Source organism: Myxocyprinus asiaticus, chromosome 32, assembly GCF_019703515.2.
Source record: "Myxocyprinus asiaticus isolate MX2 ecotype Aquarium Trade chromosome 32, UBuf_Myxa_2, whole genome shotgun sequence".
NCBI lineage: Eukaryota > Metazoa > Chordata > Actinopteri > Cypriniformes > Catostomidae > Myxocyprinus > Myxocyprinus asiaticus.
The window spans coordinates 28,616,746-28,638,778 of record NC_059375.1 but is presented as its reverse complement, the minus strand read 5'-3'; the positions used below and the strand labels follow the sequence as shown (position 1 = coordinate 28,638,778).

At 39.8% G+C, this 22,033-nt stretch overlaps 1 protein-coding gene across 3 annotated transcripts in view; it reads right to left on the bottom strand.

Moving 5' to 3' along the window:
- LOC127422933 (TANK-binding kinase 1-binding protein 1-like) overlaps positions 1 to 22,033 on the bottom strand; it is a 71,046-nt gene that overhangs the window by 7,417 nt on the left and 41,596 nt on the right. For 2 of the 3 annotated variants that reach the window (XM_051666800.1, XM_051666798.1), the window contains exons 4-8: positions 21,457 to 21,561; positions 20,329 to 20,473; positions 10,931 to 11,130; positions 10,484 to 10,545; positions 2,111 to 2,226 (exon numbers count right to left, since the gene is read on the bottom strand). In XM_051666800.1, coding sequence (XP_051522760.1) covers positions 2,111 to 2,226; positions 10,484 to 10,545; positions 10,931 to 11,130; positions 20,329 to 20,473; positions 21,457 to 21,561 — 628 coding nt within the window. The remainder of the gene's footprint in view (positions 1 to 2,110; positions 2,227 to 10,483; positions 10,546 to 10,930; positions 11,131 to 20,328; positions 20,474 to 21,456; positions 21,562 to 22,033) is intronic. The other variant, XM_051666799.1, reaches the window with a different exon arrangement.

Sequence of the window (22,033 nt, the reverse complement as noted above, 5' to 3'; positions counted from 1 at the left end):
GAATCTGAAAGAAGCTCTATAGAATAAGTATGAACACTAAGCCTGAAACAAGTTTATTACGTAACCATCTTAAATATAACTCAGGATAGATAGCTTTGTGATGAATGGCAAATGAAGAGTAGATTTTGTTGTTGTTGTTGTTGTTGTTTTTACTACTGGAAAAATATCTCAAAAGGCAGAGGAGAGAAACATAAACTTGCAATATATAAAACCCATTATGACTTGTATCACAATGACCCTAATGAACAGATAGACATCTGTAATGATTTCCCCATTCTCTTCATGTATTCATCGTTTTCATGTGCATTCAACCCCACCACCTGTGGTCCTTCAAGTAAAAGAAGGCACACAAGACCTTGTACAGAAAATGCATCTGCCTCTATCTATTAAGACTAACATGCATATAACTTCCTGCAATAGTGAGATTGAAATCAGCTATTTAGAGAAATCAGTCCCTCTATCTATGAATCAGTAGGGTTTTTTTTTTCTTTCTCCATCTCCACTTCTGCTTTTGGTCTGGTTTCCTATATCATATGTGTGGTTGTGTGCAGAGGTGCAAAAAGATAAGGAAGGAGTTGTTTATGTTCTTAAACTCTGAAGAAAAGACAATTGATGTGAGAGGTGATCAGAACATGTCAGCAAAAATAATCCTTGTGGAATTTAACGAGACAGCAAACATGCATGCAGGCAACACTAAGACAAGAGCCTGTTTACACAGCCACTGTGCTGACTGTTGATAGGTTTGACAAAGTGCTTCTATTATAAAAGAGGTTCATTAAAGTGTGAAAATATGATAACTTCATTATTACCTAAAGCACCTCTTAGGGTGTGTTCGCACTTGGCAGGGTGTGTTCACACTTGGCAGGTTTGGTTCGATTAAAACGATCTCTGGTGTGATTGCTCTGTTAGTGCGGTTCATTTGAACAAGTGTGAATGCTGCCATCCGAACCTTGGTGCGCAACAAAGAAGTGGACCGAGACCCCCTGAACAGAGGGTCTCGGTCCGCTTCCAAACGAACTTTGGTGCAGTTCGACTGATATATGAACACAGCATGGACCAAAGACGTCTAAACGGACCAATAACAGGATGTGATGTCAAAACATGCGACCCTAAAAATCACGTGATTTGATAACATAGAAAGAGCAGTAAGAGTGGTGTACGCAAAACAAAATGAGCAGAGGGCAAATGAGGAGGTAAAGTTCCTTATTAACATGTGGTCCGATGAGCATATTTCCAGTATACTGCCCAGCAGCCAGCATTGTTTTGGATGTTCGGCTAGTTCCGTTGCAAAATATACGTCATAAAAGCTGTCCAACCAGGTTGTGACCTTATCCTTATGCCTTTTGTTTTGTATCTTTAGGTTCGGTGTTAAAAATGGCAGTGTGAATGCTAAGCGAACCAGGACTAAATGTATAATTTTCTTTTTTGGTCCGGACCAAGAGAACCGAACTACAAGTGTGAACACACCCTTAATTTTAGTGCTCGCAAGGCAAGAACTGTATTGATATTTCTCTTAATCATTTTTCTTCTTCACAAATTTCTCAAATTAATTCAGCCCGAACCGGTTAACGTATAGATTTCATAGCATAATGCATAGACGTATAAATGTTGTTTTAGATCATTTCAGCCTTAGGTGTCTGTATCTATTTTTATACATTTTTGTTTATTTTGAACTTAGTACCTTTAGGGGGTTTATTTCACAATTTCACATCCTGTCAGGATTTATTTTGCAATAATGACCTGTTGACTGTACATTATCACTTACTTGACTCTCAACCTAATACGTTTCCTTGACCTGCTTGCCTGTTTTTAGATTTTATGTCTTGATTATATCTTAATTGCTTAAAATAAAATACAAAACACTATCATTGCACTACTGTAAACTATTGTGCACTATTGTAAACATTAGACATATTTATCTTCCCCTTACTTGCATTGATAAAATGTTCAGCATTCAAAATGTAACCGACAACAATGATGTCATTGTTATATGTGCATTAAGAATACAGATTATTGATCTTTCTTTGCTATTTGCATGCTATTTTTTTTCATAATGTATAATAGGCCTATGGATATAGATATAGATGACTGGTGAAACTTGTCCTTGTACCTGGACTTGCTGGCTCCTGTGAGGCCTTCTGCAATATCTCGGTCTGTTTGGAGGTCAGAGCTTGTAACTTGCCTAACTCCTCTGTTAGTTCGGTATAGGCCAAAGCCAAATTTACTCTGAGGTAGAGAGAGCAAGAGAAAGAGAGAGCGAGAGAGGAAAAGTGAGAGAAAAATAGAGAGAGAGAGAAAAAGAGAGAGAGTCAATGTTGGCAGTCAAATATTGAACATCACTGCATGTACACTGTAGTAACATTTAACATGTTAACACATTACTGCACGACTCACAATGAAAAAAAAAGAAGGGGAAAAGAGGCCACGACTGGGTTAAGCCTGTCTTTATCTTTTGGGTAGTCGACTTGTCCCCAGAAAGGGCTGTTCGACACTCATAAATATGTTGGGGGAGGTTACGTGTCGACCTGGTGTGCTGGCTATGAGGCGCACAGTAGTCTGCCCACCACACACCTCCAGTTCACGTAACACAGTTCAGCCAGTTGTGGCGTTTCGTATAGGGACCCCTAGTTTCACTACATCGACACAACATCGAGTGGGTGACATATAGGGAACGTCATGGTTACTTGTGTAACCTCCGTTCCCTGATGGAGGGAACGAGACGTTGTGTCCCTCCTGCCACAACGCTGAACTACCCGCTGAAATGGCCGGACCTTATATCGGCTCCTCAGCATAAAACCTGAATGAGTGGTTGCATACCAGCTCCTATTATACCCATATGTCTGGGGGAGTGGCATGCAAATACCACTCGCCAATTTTCATTGGCCTTTTATCAAAGACCAGAGGTGTCTCGGGCTCCCAAGAGTGACCCCTAGTGTCACTACATTGACACAATGTCTCGTTCCCTCCATCAGGGAACGGAGGTTACACAAGTAACCATGACGTTTCATGTCTGTCTTTCACTCAGCAATCACTTTCTTTTTACATAATAAAATAAATTCAGCTCAAATCAATATTTCATGTTGTTTATTTATTTATTTGGGTAAGTAGATATGCAATTTGTGTGATAACGTACAGTCAGCAAGTAATTATCACAAGTCCCATTAGGGGGTTTATTTAAAATTTTTCACATCCTGTCAGGACTTATTTTGCAATAATGACCTGTTGGCTGTACATTTTCCACTTACTTGACTTTTCCTTGACCTGCTTGCCTATTATTAAATTTGATGTCTTGATTATATCTTAATTGCTTAAAATAAATGACAAAACACTATCATTTAAATATGAGGTAGACAGATTTGATAAATATCAAACATTAGCAGTAAAAACATGCCAGCTTACATTGATGGAATGACACAGAAACTGTCATCAAATGCACTTTATCTGATTATACACATACCAAAATTGCAAAAACCACCAGTGCTTTATTATAAAAAGAGTCATAGCTCTAGAGATGGTGTCAGATATATCAGGACACATTTCAGTTTTACTTGGAATGTGGGCACCTGTGACTGATCATATTTTTAAATTTACATAAGCTGACATAAGTTTGAGAACCACAGTGGGGAAACCTGTTAATATACAGTGACAAGAAAAAGTATGTGAACTCTTTGGAATTACCAGCATTTATGTACAAATTTGTCTTGAATCTGGTTTGATCTTCATCTTAAACCAGGCGTACACAGTGCAAGTTCTGACACTTTAGAGGTCGTGAGCCCCTGCACAAAGTTTATCTGATAATCGTACAGACGCAGTGGTACACGACACGACTTTATGACCTGGCGAATTCCAGAGCAATCGCACAAATGTTTGCACTATTTATCATTATAAAACAAAGCCAGAGGAGGACATTGCTTTCATTCCTTGTAGCTTGCAATTTAGAAATAAAAAAGAAGACTGGCATGGCCAGGGGCTGCATTATCTGAAAACTTATTACAAATGCTGTCCGACATTTGACAGATTCAGATTTCGAAAGGAGGCTGTTTGATTTAATGACTGCATACATCAATCATAATGACCATGTGCTGCTGCCAGTACTGCATGATAATAAAGTGCACAAAACGAACAAGATTAAAAAGAAAGTGCGCAAAATTCGCACAACTTTTCTGTCAGTTATAGTTGATCTAAATGCAAACATGACGCTTAGTGCAGAATTCTGAGTTATTTTAGTGGAGTAGGCTACCTGTACTATTCAGCTTTAGATGTAGACTACGTTCTTCTCCTATGTGTCACACTGTCACTGCTTGCATGTTGATAGCAGACATGCTGAAGAAGTCTTGTCCATGTAAATGCACTTTAAAGCCGCACGTAGCAACGTTTAAAAATCTTGTTTTAGCGTTGCGGTTGATTGACAGGTAGAACTTTCATATTTGGATTCACCAGACTTGAACTTAGGGAGTTGAACAATATCTCTCACATATCCACTATTGTGTATATACCATTGTAACAGATGCTATAGGCCTACCCCACCCTAGAACTGAAACGAATGCAAGTATGATGAATAAAAATAGACCATGATGGAAATTTTACAACTTTTTCTGTCAGAGTGATAAAGATTGTTTTCGCAACCCATATGGTAAATAATTTGTTTGAAGAGCAGAGAACAGTATGGCATTTTTGTAGAATCATTCCCAGTGATGTGGTTGGGAATAATATGGGAAAAACACAGTTTTAACATGACCATTTTCTCCAAATGTGTAAAAGCTTCATGAACACTCAGTTTTCATTGATCGTGTGAGTTGTAACACCTTCTACTGATTGGTCTACTTCAGGAAGATCGCCAAATCGGCTCGTTCAAACGCACACACACACTTCACGAATTCAAGCCGACAGCGGCCACATTTTTTAGGCAGTTTTAAAAATTATTGGGAGGTCATGAGCTGCTCGTAAGCTACTTGGCTCCGCGCGTAATTCTTCTCACACAATGCAAGCCGTGACCACACGAGCACCAATGATTTGCACACTCTCTCTCCCGACTGCAAAAAATTGGTCGGGAGCTCGCAGGACAGCTGAAAATCGCATCGTGTATGCCTGCCTTAAGTTACAATAATGAACAAACACAATCTGTTTTAACTAATAACACACAAATTATTGTATTGTTCTTGTACATACTGAATACATCATTCAAACATTCACAGTGTAGGCTGGAAAAAGTATGTGAACCCCATAGGCAACAAAAGCTAATTTAAGTCAGGAGTTGGTAAACCTTGCATCCAATTAATGAAAAGAGATTATTGGGTTAGAGGTACTTTGACTTATAAAAAGATTTGAGTTTGCTATTCACAAGAAGCATTTTCTGGCATGGACCATGCCTCACAAAAAAGAGATCTCAGAAGACCTACGATTAAAAATGGTTGCTTTTCATAAAGATGGAAAGGGTTAAAATGTTACATCTAAGAGCTTAGATATTCACCTGTCCACAGTTAGACAAACTGTCTATAAATGGAGACAATTTAGTACGGTGGCTATCTCCCTAGAAGTGGCTGTCCAGCCTAAATGACTCAAAGGCACATCGCAGAATGCTCAGTGAGGTAAAAAAGAACACTAGAGTTACAGCTTAAGACTTGAAGGAATCATTAACATTTCTGTTCATGAGTCTACTGTATGGAAAACCTTAAAAAGGCATGATGCAGTAAGATAATGACCCTAAACACTGAAGTAAATCCACTACAGAATGGCTTCAAAAAAAGAAAATACACCTATTGTAGTGACTTAGTCAGAGCCCAGACCTTAACCCAATAGAGATACTGTGGAATGACCACAAGAGAGCCATTCACTCCAGGCATCCTAAGAATATGGCTGAGGTGAAGCTCTTCTGTAAGGAATGAATGATCCAAAATTCCTTCTGAACGTTGTGCAGGTCTAAACTGATGCAGGTTATTGTTGCCATTGGAGGATCGACCAATTATTAAATCCAAGGCTTCACTTACTTTTTTTTTCACAGCACTGTGAATATTTAAGGGGATGTGTTAAATAAAGACATGAAATATTATTATTGTTTGTGTGTTGTTAGCTTAAACACGTTGTTTGTCTATACTTGTGACTTTGATAAAGAAGAGATCACATTTTATGAGCAATTCATGTAGAAAACCACCTAATTCCAAAGGGTTCACATAATTTTTCTTGCCACTGTAAGTAGCGTCAAGCTGTCCCTTAAATTAATCTGTACTTGTTAAGTAAATGTCAAGAAACCCATTATTGGTGTCTTTTTTTATATTTCTAATGATTTACAATGAAGTAAAAAAATTAAAGTGATTCAAAGTAGCTTTGCTGCACAATGCACTTTAAGGTGTCTGTTGAACTGACAGTTATTTTTATGCATTGTAAATTCTGATTAACTGATTATAGACAATAAAGACTAAATACGAGTATGAAGAGGGACATGAAAACACAAGAAGGGGAAAAAACTACCAATAAAGCTCACTGCGTTTTAATAAGAAGAGTTATATGAGTCAGCCACAACCAAATCAGTCTGGTTCAAGATAACAACACGACTAATGCTTACTGCTTCTTTCTCATCCCCAAAAACACATGAAAATTACCTAAAAGTACCTCTAACCCACTCCTCCAAAATCTGCATTTGAGACAATTCAGCTGAATAAGTGAGAACCAGCAGCACAGTTGCATAATATTGCTTGGTATCTATTTTTATTGAGACTAATTAATACTTTGTAGTCTGAGCACAAACTGACCTCAATATAAGCAATGTACTAGATGTTGTAGTAGACAAGAGGTCAAACATAACTACTGTCCAATCAGTTTTAACCTCCATTGCTGGCCACCCTGCTGAAAATCATAATAAAAAAACAGCTTAAACCAGCCTACACTGGTTTTCAGGTCTAAGCTGGTCTTCCAGCCTGGTCAGGCTGGTATGTTGGCTGGATTCTAGAGGAGTTTGGGACACTTTTTTGTTTTATCCGACCAATGAACTATAGCATCAGATATTCTTACCGTTCTGCTCATTGTGTCCTTCGTTTGGCCCTCTGGGCTTGTGAGCCTCCACAGACATGCTTAAGCAGCCACTGCACTCAGCAAGAATCAGTGATAATGAGCTGCCTTTCTCCTCCATCATTACTGATGCATAAGCTGTCCAACTCTCACCCCTCATTTGATAGAGAGGTATTTCCAGCAGATTTTGATTATGTGTGACACTTTTTTTCTCACCTCCACACGTTTACACACACACACACACACACACACACACACACACACACACACATACACACAATCTCTGAACTTATAAAGCACCACCATGCATCACCTCTTGCACTGAGCAGAGATGTTCTCTGAAGTGTGAACACCTTCTGATAAATATTTATCAAACAGGTTAGCTGTCACCAGCAATATAGGACAGTGTGTGGCAAAAGTGGGTGTCTATTTGTGATAAGACATTGTTAGTGTGTCGTTTTCTTTAATATAATTCATTTTTTTAATTAAAGGAAAAATATACAGCCCTTTAAGTATGAGCAAGTGCTTTTGTCAAGCAAGCTGTGGAACTGTTAAGTAGAAAAAAAAAAGTATGAGTGGGAGGATGTGTGTGTATGTGTATTTGTGTGCTTTTATGTGAATATTGATGACCCAGTGTGTGTGTGTGTGTGTGTGTGTGTGTGTGTGTGTGTGTGGGAGGGATAGGTATGTGGGCTGATTGAGCGATGTCTGACCTTTGCTCTGAAACTAGAATGTATATTTGTCTTCTTCATGTCAACAAATGTTGGCTATGAGGCAGCACAAATTTATCCTAGATTTTCAAACAAAAATAAAATCCTCAAAACACTTAATCAGCATAGCCCACACTGCACATTAGACATTTTGCATAATTATAAACAAATGATTACTATACCACAGGGAGCATTATTACACATTATTGCATAAAACATCTTTCACATCCATCTGAATCAACAGGCTTAAAGAAAATAATATTATTTAAAGGTGCAGTGTGTAATTTCTGCACCACTAGCATCACCAAACTGAATTGCAAAAACATTTTCAAAGAGGTTCCCCGAACATTCCCCCCGAACATTTACAGTTGTCTCTGTATACTAAACTGGGATAGAAGGCATAAAAAATAACACACATCATCTTAAAGTATGGTATCAGATATCCAATCAAATGACTTGTGAATGAAGTCAGCAAATTCATGCTTGTTATGTTTAAAACATAATCTTGTTCAAATGTTTTTCTTTCATGTCAAAACTTCGGTAAAGGGCTTACTGTGCTTAGCAATAAGTAAACAGAGTACAAACCTTTAATTATGGGATAATGTTTCCATATATACACTGTTAGCAAGTGTACCCATTGCCTCTGTCTTACTGCTTATAGACCCCAAGGCTCAGTGAAGTGACTCTTCACTCTCAGGTTTATGGCTGACATGTCTTTATCACACACACACACACACACACACACACACACACATGCGCGCACATGTGACACACTGAGTCATGTGACAAAACAACATGGCGCCAATCACAGCAGAGTTTGTCTTTGGGAGAAATGCCAAAAAAAAAAAAAAAAAAACTACATTTGGTAAGAAACCTAATTAATTTTTTCACATTGAAACCTGTTTGAGTCAAAAGAGTCAAAAGAGAGTCTCTAGTTTCATCCGATATGCCATTTAAAAAATTTGAGTGATTTATCACAAAACGCCATGCTGATAAACACAATGTACACTAATGTGTACTTTAGCAAATTTATTCCTTAGAAATCCTATATTTACTGTGAATTATCACATTGAGATTCAATTGGTTAATCCAAAAGCTGGCTTTATATGGAGTTATGATGAAAATAAGGGGCATTTCAAACTTTTCTGAGACCAGGAGTTTAAGTCATTCACTACATAGGGAGCAAGGGAGCATCCTATAGCTTTCGTGTGCAGCTAAGTGCATTCACTCCTAAAATCCAACCAAAAGGTTAGTTTCAGGCTGCAGATGATGTTTGGACCACTCAACATGTTTGGCAGACATGGGACAATGGTAATCAGTAAATAGATTCAGAATTTATAATGTATAATTTTATTTTAACATGGTTGGCAGTGATTGGATGATGCTAGCCATTACTTTGAATCAGAATTATTTATGCTAATCTCTGGTGTAATGTTGGCAACATCTTAAAAAACATGAATAACCAACACTCCTGGAAACATCATAAACAATTTGATAAACAAATCTGACATTCTATAGTTTGGTATTATTTAAAATTTCACAACTTAGTCCCACTGTCCACATATGTTGACATATATTTTTAGGAAATCTATTTGGTCTAGAATTGTATTTATTTTTCATGTTTATTAGGTTTTATTAGTTACAAATCCAAAAGGGAAATGGAAAATGCACACAGCAGTCATGCTCTGGTCTCAGCAGGTTAAAAAGTTGCCAACTTAGAGAAAACAGCTAAAATAGCATATGCAATCCATGTTGAGTTTACATACATGTTACAATTATTTTCAGGGGTTATTCAATTGGCTTGCAGCAGCAATATAGTATTTAGGTGACAATAGGTCAAAGATTTAAAAAACACAGAGTGATGCTGGAAATTTTGATTAGCAACTGGACGATCATAATGTAACATGCTTGTTTGGGTTACCTGACTAATAATACCAAAATTTAAATTTATTTGATCAGTGCATTGTTTCCTGAGGAAAACTATATACATTACAAATCTATAGGGAAAAATTAGGGATGCCTGTTTCAATCTAAAGACAATTGACAATTTTGGAAATAATGAGTCAAATAGGAGGTTTTATTCATTTCTCAATTTCTTTTTAGAATCTATGGCTATGAAAACAAAAACAAATTTATTTTTTTCTTCTAATAAACCCATCATAAGAAAAAAAGACATTTGAGTAACTGCACGTATGTTTTGGGCCATTTTCTGTTAAATCACGACTTTTACAAGAACCAACAATTCAGACAGAGAGGGGGAGTAGAGTGTGAAACCGTGAGGTGCAAAGAGACGTAGGAATTACTGTGACCTACCTTTCCAAGACTCCCAATTTCGCTTATACACAGGCAACTTTCAGTTTAGTTGTATTCTTTTCATTGTCATTTACATCTCAGACCACTTCTGTGAAACTGTGGAAGTGGTTTGGAGGCTTGCCAATAGTTATACTGCCATCTACTGGCTACTATCCTGCTCATATCACTGACCAAATAAAACTAACAATGTTCTTGCTGCAAACATCCAAATATCAAATGATGGTGAGGATGAAAAAAATCTAATCTAATCTAATCTAATCTAATCTAATCTAATCTAATCTAATCTAATCTAGTATAATATAATATAATATAATCATCTAATATAATCTTCAAATCTAAATCTAAACTGGAAATATTATGGTCAGTATTTACAAAGGCATTAACTTTTAATTCTAGTTGGCACAGCTATTGTTTTGTAAATTTGTGGTCTTTGAATTAAGGAGGTAGACACTTACTGTTCATCTCCAACTTTCTTTATCCACTCCACATCACACTGTCCACATGTGGAGCTGACCTCCTGTGCAAAAGAGAAACATGTCAAGCTCTACACCTGCTGTATATTATCCAGGCCCAAAACCACAGTAGACACTGAGGAGGCAGTACATGTCACCCCCATGGTAGATTGTTATACTTTTAGATTTGATCCCTCCAATCTTGTACATTTGGTTAAATGATTGATATAAGCCACATGCAATTTGAACAGTGATAAATAAATAAATAAATAAATAAACAGTATTTGGCTGCTGCCATTTCAAATACTAAATCAGTTGTCGGTGACATGATGTGAGCCTGAAGTCAGATTTTATGAAACCAAGGTCTGATCTATGATCTCAGGGACATTTTCTGGAAAATGGTTCTAACTGTAAACATGTAAGTATGGTATGCACATGTTTGTCACTGACCCGTTGTCTCTGGTTGCTTTGCAGTTCTCTGAGCTCTTCCCGTAACCTCTCACATTCAGCCTTCAGCTCCTCCTCTCTCTGACACGCCCCCTGAGCCTCATTCCGCACCCCCTCTAGCTCTGCCTCTAGACGCTGCAATTTGAGGTCGGAGAGGGTGTCCAGACTTCGGGAGCTCTGTAGGGTCATGGGGCAGTCAAGCACTGGAGATGGACAGATGAAGTTATTATTATCAGACTAACCAAACAAACAATCAACACATCCATCATGTGTCATTAAATGCTGACACAGCAGAATATGTGTCATCAAAGAAATAATCTCAGCAGAATATTTTTTTGAAAACAACATGGTCAACACAGTGTTTGCAATATAAAATCTGTTTTAGAGAACAAAATAAACAAGATTTGAATTTACTGAAGGCAGTTTCTTGTAAGATAAAGTTTTAGACTTGGGTTCTGTGTAAATTAAATGTGGTTGCAGTGTAAAGGCAGCTATAGATACTTAAAAATATGTAAAAACAACTCACAATTCAGTATGCAAATAACGCAAGAACGCTATGACATATCACAATGCAGTATGCACATAATGCAAGAAATAGGACCAACATTCTAATAATGTAAGACAAAACATTTTCAAACTTGAATCTTAAATTTCTTTAAAAAGTATAAAGTTGAAAAAAATTAAAAAATATATAGCAGTAGCACAATAAAGAATGACATGAACTTGAAAAAATATTTGGTACAGTACATTGAGTGGTTTGAACTAAATAAATTAAGAGAAAGAAAATGCTTAGTAATACTTATTCTACTGTAATATCTATACAGTTCATTGCAAGCAAAAAATAAATACAATTAAATAAAATTAAAAACGCTTTGGAATAGTGCTTTAGCTTTAGGCCTAGAGCTGTCAGATGGAATCAAACACACAGACCAATTTCAGACCACATGCACCTGGCAGACAGCTGCCCTTTTTCACTCTTCCAACATAAAAATACACAGTTCCTCAAAAGGGCCACTGCATGTCATCTGAAAATATCCTGTCTGATCTGAGGCTGAGGACAAATTGTCCAGCAACATGTCTTTGAAGAAACAGACTTTGATCTTTCTCTGACCTCATCTGCCACTCAAAACAGGCTTTAGCTTGCCAATAAGAAAGACAAACAAACACCTCTTTTCGGTTCCCTTTCGTAGGAACTCGAGCTGCATAATTGCACTGGGACACGCCCTGAGTCTCACATGGTCTGAATCCCTTATACTGTACATTCACATCAATTTACTGGCTGATGGCACTAAAGCGATGCCCCTAGGGAGCTATGTCACAGGCTTCATAAAGGTGCTTGCTTTCGCGCCATCGAGTCAGATTTTCTGTTCTTCAGTGTGCAAATTTGTCTAAGCCCGTGTTTGTTCCAGTGACTCAAGTCAAAGCAAGGATTATTAATCCTCCCTTTTGAGTGGCGAACACGTAAGGACGTTGTTTATACAGCGTAAATTTCAGAGCAATTTTAATGTGTTTTTTCCAAACTTTACAAGGGTCTGACGGGAACAGCTGTGCTTATCGAGGCTCGCAATTTCTCACCAAGAGCTGTTATCCCCACTTGTTCCAGTTCCATGGCCTCCAGATTTGGAGCTCTGTGTGTGGGAGCCGTTTGGGATTTCGGCTTTGTGTCTGAGAAGTTTGGAGTGCGAATGCGCAAGTCTCGTCGGACATGCTCTGAGGCCTAGCTCGGTGGCCATTTTCTGTCATAGCATGCGGAAAAGTTACCATGCACGTCTTGAATTGTCGCCATTAAAAAACGCTGTATGAGAGAATTTGTCATTGGAAGGAAGGAACAATTGGCCCATTTGTCCCTATTGTTTTTTTCTGTGTCGTTTTGGGAGAATGCACATGAATAAGGCAATGGAGGAGCGGCCTCTGCCTTTCTCTCTCTCCCTTCCCCGTTAGAAGCGAACTGCTCGCGGCGGAGGGGATCATGCACGGGCTGGTGAGCCCGGCTGCAGAACGAGGGGGCTGGAATAAGAGAATATTCCCCAAAGGAGTGATGGCGAACCAACGCGCCGAGTGCTTCGTCGGCCATTATTCTTTCGGGATTCTATCAGGAGATGCAAGGTATTTTAACTCGTTTCTTTTATCTTTCGCTAGTTCGTAGACCATGCGGGCATTTTGGCGAGACAAGAGACACGCACTGCTATCTCTGCTCGATTTTTCGGTGGCGGCATGAATGTCGCTCTTTAGGTGTTGGATCTACACATGATGGTTTTGCAGTCCAACCAAGCTCATCACATTAAGGAATGAATTTGAGCTAATATCGGCTCTGTTTGGAATTTCCCTCATGTTTTCCACCGTGTCTCACGCTGGGGAACGAGTTGGTCGAGGCGATGCTTTTGTTTGCGAGGGTGTTTCGCGATATCCGGGTACTACAAGTTGTTCCCCCATTATATGCTGGGATAGGTTTAGTGTCTAACCTGTTTTTTAGTACACCAATTAAGCTCAGTTTCCCCCGTAATTTACGCTGGCGAACGAGCATTGAATATTTTCAGCTTGAGTTTGGCCTCTGCCTCCATGACCAAGAGTCTCGGGGCATGCGTATTATAACTCAGTGTACGATAAAAATAGGTCTACACACGAGCCTGACGGGCTTGCTGTGTAATGAAGGATGAGCCCCCATTCAGTGAATGAAATTGGACCACATAAACGTATCCGTTTCTCTCCTGTTTGCCTTTCGGTCAATATCAGAATGAGTTTGACATTGTATGTGCCTCGAACATCCGACAACCAAAATGTGGTTCAGTTTTCCCCGCAGCTTGCTGGGAAGCGAACATACATTTTTTTTTTAATCACTTCCCGAATTCAGCCTCTGTCTCCATGACCAAGGGTCTCGAGATACGCATAACATAATTCGATGTTCTTCAAGCACAAGTGTACACAAAAAAAAACAGTGTTAACATAACACCACACGTTGTCCCCCCATAAGAATGCTGGGGCCGTTGTGGCAAGCCTGCTTTCTCTCAATTCCCCTCCATGTTTGCACATTCTTCCCCGTTCTATGCTAGGGAAGATGGGTTATCTGGCATCCTCTTCTATAAATACATTCAGTGACCATTTTTTTTATAATTGTCTGATCGAATTCGGCCTCTGTCTTCATGACCAAAGGTTTCGAGACATGCATAACAGAATTCGATGTTCATCGGGCACCAGTGTACACAAAACACACAGTGAACATAAGCACCACACTTTGTCCCCCCATATAGAATGCTGGGACCATTGTGGTGAACCATTTTTCTCAAATAAACATTCCCCCAATGTTCATACACTTTTCCCTGTTCAAATACCAGGGAAAAGGTTTTTTCTATCAGTGTCCCTGCTCTAGATATATTTCAGGGTGCTCATGATTTGTGCCTAAATACAATAAAGGCAAAAACATGATCAAATTCCCTTCAACCAGCCACAGTATTGGAGAAGCAAAGGTTTCCTTCCGCTGTGCTGCTGGTTCTGGGGCAGTCGCCAAAAGTAAGCCATGTGCGCCATCTAGTGGTTACAGGTTGTGCAGCAGGCAAGAGCCATGCATTAATGGTCACCGCAAAGATATAATGACAGACGCTTCCTCTACGGGTTGGGGCGCTGTATACGGGGGTCGCCCAGCCTATGGGGTTTGGATGGGCCAGCAGCAATATTGGCAATGGAGATGTTCACAGTTCTGCTGCCATTAAAGATTTTCCACCCGGAGATTCAGGGCAGCCATGTCCTACAACAGGACAGTGATGTCCTACATCAATCACCAGGGAGGAGTGCGTTCTCATGCCATACTGAGACTGGCACGTCACATTCTTCTGTGGGCAAGGGAGAATGTGCTGTCTCTATGAGCCATGCATGTCCTGGGCTGGTTTAATTTGTGGGCGGATCTCCTGTCCAGACAGGTCTTGATCCCCGGAGAGTGAACATTACATCCTCAGATTATGGAATAAATCTGGATAAGGTTCGACAGAGCAGAAGTGTACCTGTTTGCTTCAAGCGAGACGTATCACTGTCCCCTCTGGTTTTCCCTCTCACCCCTGGCAATGCTTAGCATCGATTCGTTGGCGCATCAGTGGCAGACAACGCATCTTTACACATTTCCACTGATTAGTCTGCTGCACGCAGTTCTGCAGAGAGTTTGGGAGGATCGGGTTCAGCTTCTGTTAGTGGCGCCATTTTGGCCATCTCAAGTATGTTTTTCAACTCTGGTCTCTCTCCCGGAGAAAGTGCCTTGGGAGATTCCAGTCAGAACAGACTTGTTGTCTCATTTGGCACCCCCCGGCCAGACATGTGGAAGTTATGGGTATGGCCCCTCAACGGGGCGCTCTTTTGAATGATGGGTTATCCCCCACTGTGGATGATAGCATTCTGAATGGTAGAGCTCCATCAGCTAGGAAGCTTTATACGTTCAAGTGGCATATTTTTGCTTCTTGGTGTACAGTGCGAGCTGAAAATCCAGTTTACTGCCCTGTCGGTACAGTGCTGGATTTTTTTGCAAGAGCATTCTGGGGCCGGTGTTGCCCCGGCAACGCTTAAAGTCTATGTTGCCACTATAGCAGCTGAGTATGTGCTTATCAATGGAGTCTCTGTAAGTAGACATTCTCTTGTCTCTCGTTTTATGCATGGGGTATGCAGGCTTAGACCTTTTCGTCCCTTCCACATTCCTTTATGGGATTAATCTGTTGTTTTAAAGGTGCTCTCGGTGAGCCCTTGGCAACAGTAGCTGATTTGTTTCTGACTCTTAAAATGGCCCTGCTAGTAGCACTGGCATCGTTTAAAAGGGTTGGTGATTTGCATACCCTGTCGATCAATCCCTTTTGTATGGATTTTGTGCCAGGGTGTTCAAGAGTGGTGTTAAGACCTCGTTTGGGCTATCTGCCCATGGTCTTTTCTACATCATTTTGCTGGCAGATTATTAATTTTCAAGCTTTCTATCCTCCCCCATTTGAGTCGGAGGAGCATAAAAGATTGCATATGCTTTGCCCAGTTCGGCACTACAGGTTTATGTTGACCGTATTAGCCAGTGGCGTAAGGCAGAGCAGTTGTTTGTGTGCTTTGGTGGCCACAACAGGGGTGTTTCGGTGTCCAAGCAAAGACTGTCTCATTGGTTTATTGATGCAATTTCAAGTGCTTATGAAGCGCGCGGTTTACCTTCGCCTTTGGGTATTCTAATCCATATTACGAGGAGCATGGCATCCTCATGGGCTTTGGCTAGAGGTGCGTCCTTGGAGGACATTTGTATGGCGGCAGGGTGGTCCTCTCCACCTACATTTGTTAGATTTTATAATCTGGGTGAGGGTTTGACTCCTGCATCCGAGGTTCCCTCTGTTGGAACAGGAGTAAACTCATAATTCCCTCTGTTTTATTCAGATGCTTTAGCTCGCTTGTGCACCGCTATATGCTTGCCACATGGGTGTAGAAAGTTGGCAGCTACTGTTCACATGGCATGAATGTATATCGTTCCCAATTCAATTATGCAGCTTGAGTTCCTACAAGTTCCTTACGTAAAGCGTAATCCTGGTTCCCTGAGGGTGAACGAGACACTGTGTAAGCTGGCCATACTCTCTAACAGTTGCATAGGCTCATGCCTTCCTGCAGAAAATCTGACTCAATGGTGCAAAAGCGAGCACCTTTATGTAGCCCGTGACGTAGCTCCCTAGGGGTGTCGCTTGATTTGTCCATGCTTTGTATAAGGGCTTCAGACCACGTGACACTCAGGGTGTGTTCCAATGCAATTACACAGCGTCTCGATCCCACTCAGGGAACCAGGGTTATGCTTCACATAACCGAGACATTTTTTCTATGCAATGTACTCAAAAATGCTGTCCTCCATCAGCCAACAGGCCATAGTAAGTGTATTTTCAATGTTGCCTCAGCTGAATAATCGACACCAATGCGTATGATAGGGATAGGTTATGATGGTCGACTATACCAACAACTGATTGGCTGACTAGTGAGGTCGACTAGTTTAAAATGTTGTCATATATTTTTATGTATTTTTAGTTTTCATAAATTTAATTGCCTTTGCTTTAATTAGCATGCTGACAGTGTGCTGTGCTTAAGCTGTTAGACAGTTTGCATAGTAAAACCCTATTGGAAAAGTTGCTTCTTTAAATTCATCCACATTAAAACACAGCCGCTACAGCTATACACAATAAGTCAACTAGACATACAGGCAATCCACCAACTAGTCAACTATAAAAATGTAGTTTTGCAAATCCCTAGTCAGGGGCGTATTTATGTACAGGCTTACATGGCCTAGTGGGTCCATTTCACAGTGTTCGCCACCTTGTTCTCCCCCATCGACGTTTGTGGAGGGAGCACATTTAAAGGCGTTCAGCGGGAAACGGTGTGCAACAGCGAAAACCATCTGTTTAGCGTGTATATAGAACAACATTCTCCCGCTTTTGGACGACTGGCAGGGGAGCGGATACATGGAATGGTAAGCCACAGGGCCCGGTGGAACCTCAATGTTCCCCTGTCCCTAGTAAATGACAGGTTATCTATTCTTCACATCATAGTTTTCATTAGCATAAAATTTAAGGATCAGTACAAGTTAAGCTCAATTGACCAACCTAGTCTCATAGATTGAACGTTGCTATAACTACATTTTTGCAAAATGAGTTTCACGTCCCTGTGGCAGGGAGGAGGGCGGGGCCGGGTCGTGATGCTGCACACCCGGCCCCTAATCAGGCTAATCAAGCCCTCGAGAGGGATAAAGGTGACCGGAGGCAGCAGCTCCAGGGAGAGAGAGTTACGGGCAGCTGCCTGGCATGTGTTTGTGTTTGTCTTTTTGCTTAAATTTATTATTAAAATATTATTTATATTGTTAAGCCGGTTCTCGCCTCCTCCTTTCCATTGAACCGTGTTACAGTCCCACTTCCTACTTCAGTTTCACTAGAGACGCTAAAACAACTGTGCGTTTTATTCACTTTCACACAAATCATGGATACTATGGCTGACTTTATAAACACTTAGTTTTCGCTCTGTAATTCACACACAGGTATGATATTATATAAAAAAAACTTTCACTCTAATGCGTCATTTGAAAAATTATACATTTTAACAATTGTATTACAGACCCACCTACATTTACTCACTTATTCCAACATGATTAGCTTGCGCGGTAGCTTGCCTAATGGAGTGTTGACTCGGAGACTGAGCCTCGAGCCCAGCCAAGGACATTTAAAACTAAAGTGAAAGTGAAGTGACATAGTGCCACAGAAGCAACATAGAATGACATGGTTGCTTCAGTAAATGTGCTTTTCGTGTCAAATTTGCTTTTAAAAAAACTATTGGTTAGGCTTAGGCGTTGATTAAAGGTAAGGATGTCAGTTTTGTTCACCTCTTATTTATCTTTTTGAACACAATTGGTTAGGTTTAGGCTAAAGTTTTAGGTTAGGGTTTATGGTTAGGTTATGTTTTACACATTAAAACATACATCTAATATTCACCTGATTACGACATAATTTCACTTGCTTTTGGTGCGCCCCGCTGGACATTTCACTGGGAAACTGCAGTGAAATATGTAATGAAGTACGTAGTTTTGGTTTGCAAAAATGTTCTTTATCACGTAAATTTCATGAGATCAGGCTGCAGTCGAAATCATAATGTGGATTACCACAGAAAATATGTCCCTTGTTTATTTCAAAATCACGGGTACAGAGAAGCAGTCAATAATACTGAATTAAAATACACACTCTTTCAGCAGTATAGTCACAAGACGTAAAAATTATATTCTTAACATGACTAGTGTGATAAAATCTATAACTTTACACAGATAAGGCAAGTAAGCGGTTTTATCACACTAAAATCATGTTAACACGTATAATGTTGACATCTTTTGGCTATACACATGGTTTCAAAAGTATTTTAAAGTTTATGGACTGGCCCCATATACTTCCATAGTAAGTGCCTTCCTCTAACCGGGATTTTTTCTTTCTTTCTTTCTTTTCTTTTTTTTTTTATAAATGAGGGATGAGTGATATGGTAGTCAATACTATGCCACAAATGTTGTCGATTGAGTTTAACTTGAATTGAACCTGAAAGATTTTTTTTTAATGTGGAGTCTTCCCTGAGTCTTCTTTTTGGGCATAACAGTTGCCAAGTTAGAGGTCTGGATGAGAGTAGAGGCTCCAGGGCGAACAGAGCTAAGATCCAGCTAAAAGGCTTTCCCTTCCTCAAAAATCCCAATTTAAACCCTGCCTACACACCATCATTAATCCATGCACATCTGAAACCTTGAAGATGGAGAATGCAAGACTATTTCTTGTCAGAGCATCCTGCTCCTCACCCCCAGCGTGGGCACTATGATTCAGCAGCTCATAGAAAAGCAGTCCTTGAGCCAGCAGCTATTGTGACGGTTCAGCAATAAGCAAGCAGAATGTAACACACACCCCTGTACGCCTACATCTCACACCACGCCACAGTGAAATTGATTTGTACTCTCTGTCCCGCATTTGCATTTAATATGTGTATTCATGAGCTTGCAGACAAATCTGACATCACTCCTGTGTTATTATTTTACAGGGTAACAGATCATCTTTTGCATAATTTACATAAATACATAATTTGCTTGAATTCTCTGACTCAATTGCATGCCTTGGAGCAAAACAATTCAGCATGACTTGGGTTTGACTGAAATGTTTTGGATCCAAGAAGGGGTCTCAGGTGAAAGTTACAACTTTCTCACAAATATACTTTCCATTAAATCTATTTATCACTAAGTTGAAAAACAAAGGAGAGGACCAATGCCTGTTTGAAGTCTTCTGTAAGAGAGGTGATCTTTGAAAAAAGTTAGGCTAGACTGAAAACTGATAAGAAAATCTGAGGCATATATAATGCAAAAAGATGCTTCAAAGACCCCAACACACAATCTGTTGTTGTAGTGGAATACAAATGAAGGAGGAACATTAAGTGACAAATAATGACTGAGATCTAACACTATGTCCTATTCAGGCACGATGTGACAAGTTTCCAGCAACAGAAAATGTGTCTGTCTACACTGAACAGACAACTGCTTCCCAATGTCACACAATCACAACCAATCAGTACTAATAATGTACAGTTATGTACAGTGGCATTTTGGACCAGTGAGATTTAACAGTAGGTGTGAACAGCCCCTAAGGCTGACAAACTATATTAAAGGAACAGTTCACGCAAAAATGAAAATTCTCTCATGATTTACTCACCCTCATGCCATCCCAGTTGTGATAGCATTAGGGTGAGTAAATAAATAAAGAATTTTCATTTTCGAGTGAACTATCCCTTTAACTAGAATTAAAAGTCAAAAGTGTAATCATTTCTATAAAACTATTGATATTATTAACATAATTTATAGACCAAAATACAAAGAAACCCTGCATGCAAACACACAAAACATGACTTACTATGTGAGTCAGGACTGTGTAGTTGCAAATACTGCATGTCTTTGTTGTGTAGCTGTGTGTTGAGTTTGTGAAGAGAGCTCTCCCTCTGTCTAAGAGCTGACTCTAAACTGTGGATCCGCTCAACATGTTTCTCCACCAGAGATGTCTGATAGAGGGAAATAGTGAGAGTCAAAGAAGAGATGGAAAGGAACAGAGCAAGTGAGTGTGAGAGGCACAAAGAGAAATAGATTATAAAAGATTAAAAAATTTAAAAAAACACCAGAAGAAAACTGTACAGAGAGTTAGACAGGCTGATCAAAAGATAGTTGGCAAGGGCAGAAAGGCCTTTACTTTCACCATGCAGATTCCTCTGACATTCATATCCACGAGGAATTTTTGTCAGCAATAAAAGATGAGAGCGTGTACATGTAACAGCTGATGGTAGGCTGAGTATTTCAGAGAGGTGGAAGCCACATATGCTCAAATGCTTGCATCATGTAGTTTTCAAAATCCCTTTGGTCATATCCAAATCCAAAACCATTTGAGACCTGCTAAATCTGATTTGTGTAAATTTTTTAATGTTACGTTCTCCTATCCTAGCTTAATATGCAGGGACAAGTATAAGTAAACCATTAGGTTGATTCCCCTGAAAACTGTAAACTCTCAGAACATTATTCTGCTTGTTTGAGCATCCAGAACAGTTGACTCAATCAATGGCATGAGTTTGGGGTGGAACTATGTTTGTTTGACCAATGGCAGATGGGATAGTATTCTGGAAAGCTGTTTGACAACAATGTTTATTTATGCAATTTCATTTGGTTGCACAGAAATTACACACATCAGCCTTAAAACTGAGAATGCCAATGTGCATATACGATTATGTTGTTTTGTATCTCAAGCAACGTCTATTAATAAGAGGGTTTGGCAGGGTAATAAGAGTCAAATGAAATTCACACAGCCCTGTAGCCCCGTATGTGTAGTACAAGATTAATCAAATGGACACCTGGTTGGATTAAAGCCTGAAGCACACGGAAAGGCTAATTATCACAACTGCCTATCCGCCCTGTAGCCAAAATTAGCACGGATGTCAGAGGAGGGTCTGCAGCATGGAATTAATGTTTTAGGAGGCAGTTTTAGAAAACGTCTCACCATCTTGTCCAGGTCTCGCTGAAGGCTGGTCTTTTCCATGTGGATCTTCTCGTATGCCTGAATGACATCTTCCAGCTGTTCCTCACGTTCTTTGCTCTGCTGAAGCTGGAGAACACACACACAAACTGTATATGCATACATAAGCAAACATTGTAAATGCACTGATGTCTCACCACACAGTGGTGTACCACCAATCTAATAGTATGAGGCCCCACCCACAAATAGTGATCATGTATTAATGAGGCCCTATTATGATTTTGGGGATTTTACCTTTCCTTTAGTGTGTAATATAGCTGTCTGTGCATGTAAAAGGTCTGCAAAGTTACAAAGCATAAAGTCGATACCAAAGGGAGTCCAGCCATTACTTCCATGACTTAGCTATGTCACTATGTAACACATTTGAATAATGCCCGCCTAAGGGCTCCTTCGGTTATGGTAAGGGGCGTTACATTTCTGACATATGCTCTAAGCGGTTGACCAATCACAACAGACTGGGCCAGCTGACCAATCAGAGCAGACTGGGCTTTTCAGAAAGGGGGGCTTTAAAGAGACAGGAGCTAAAACAGAGCATTTCAGA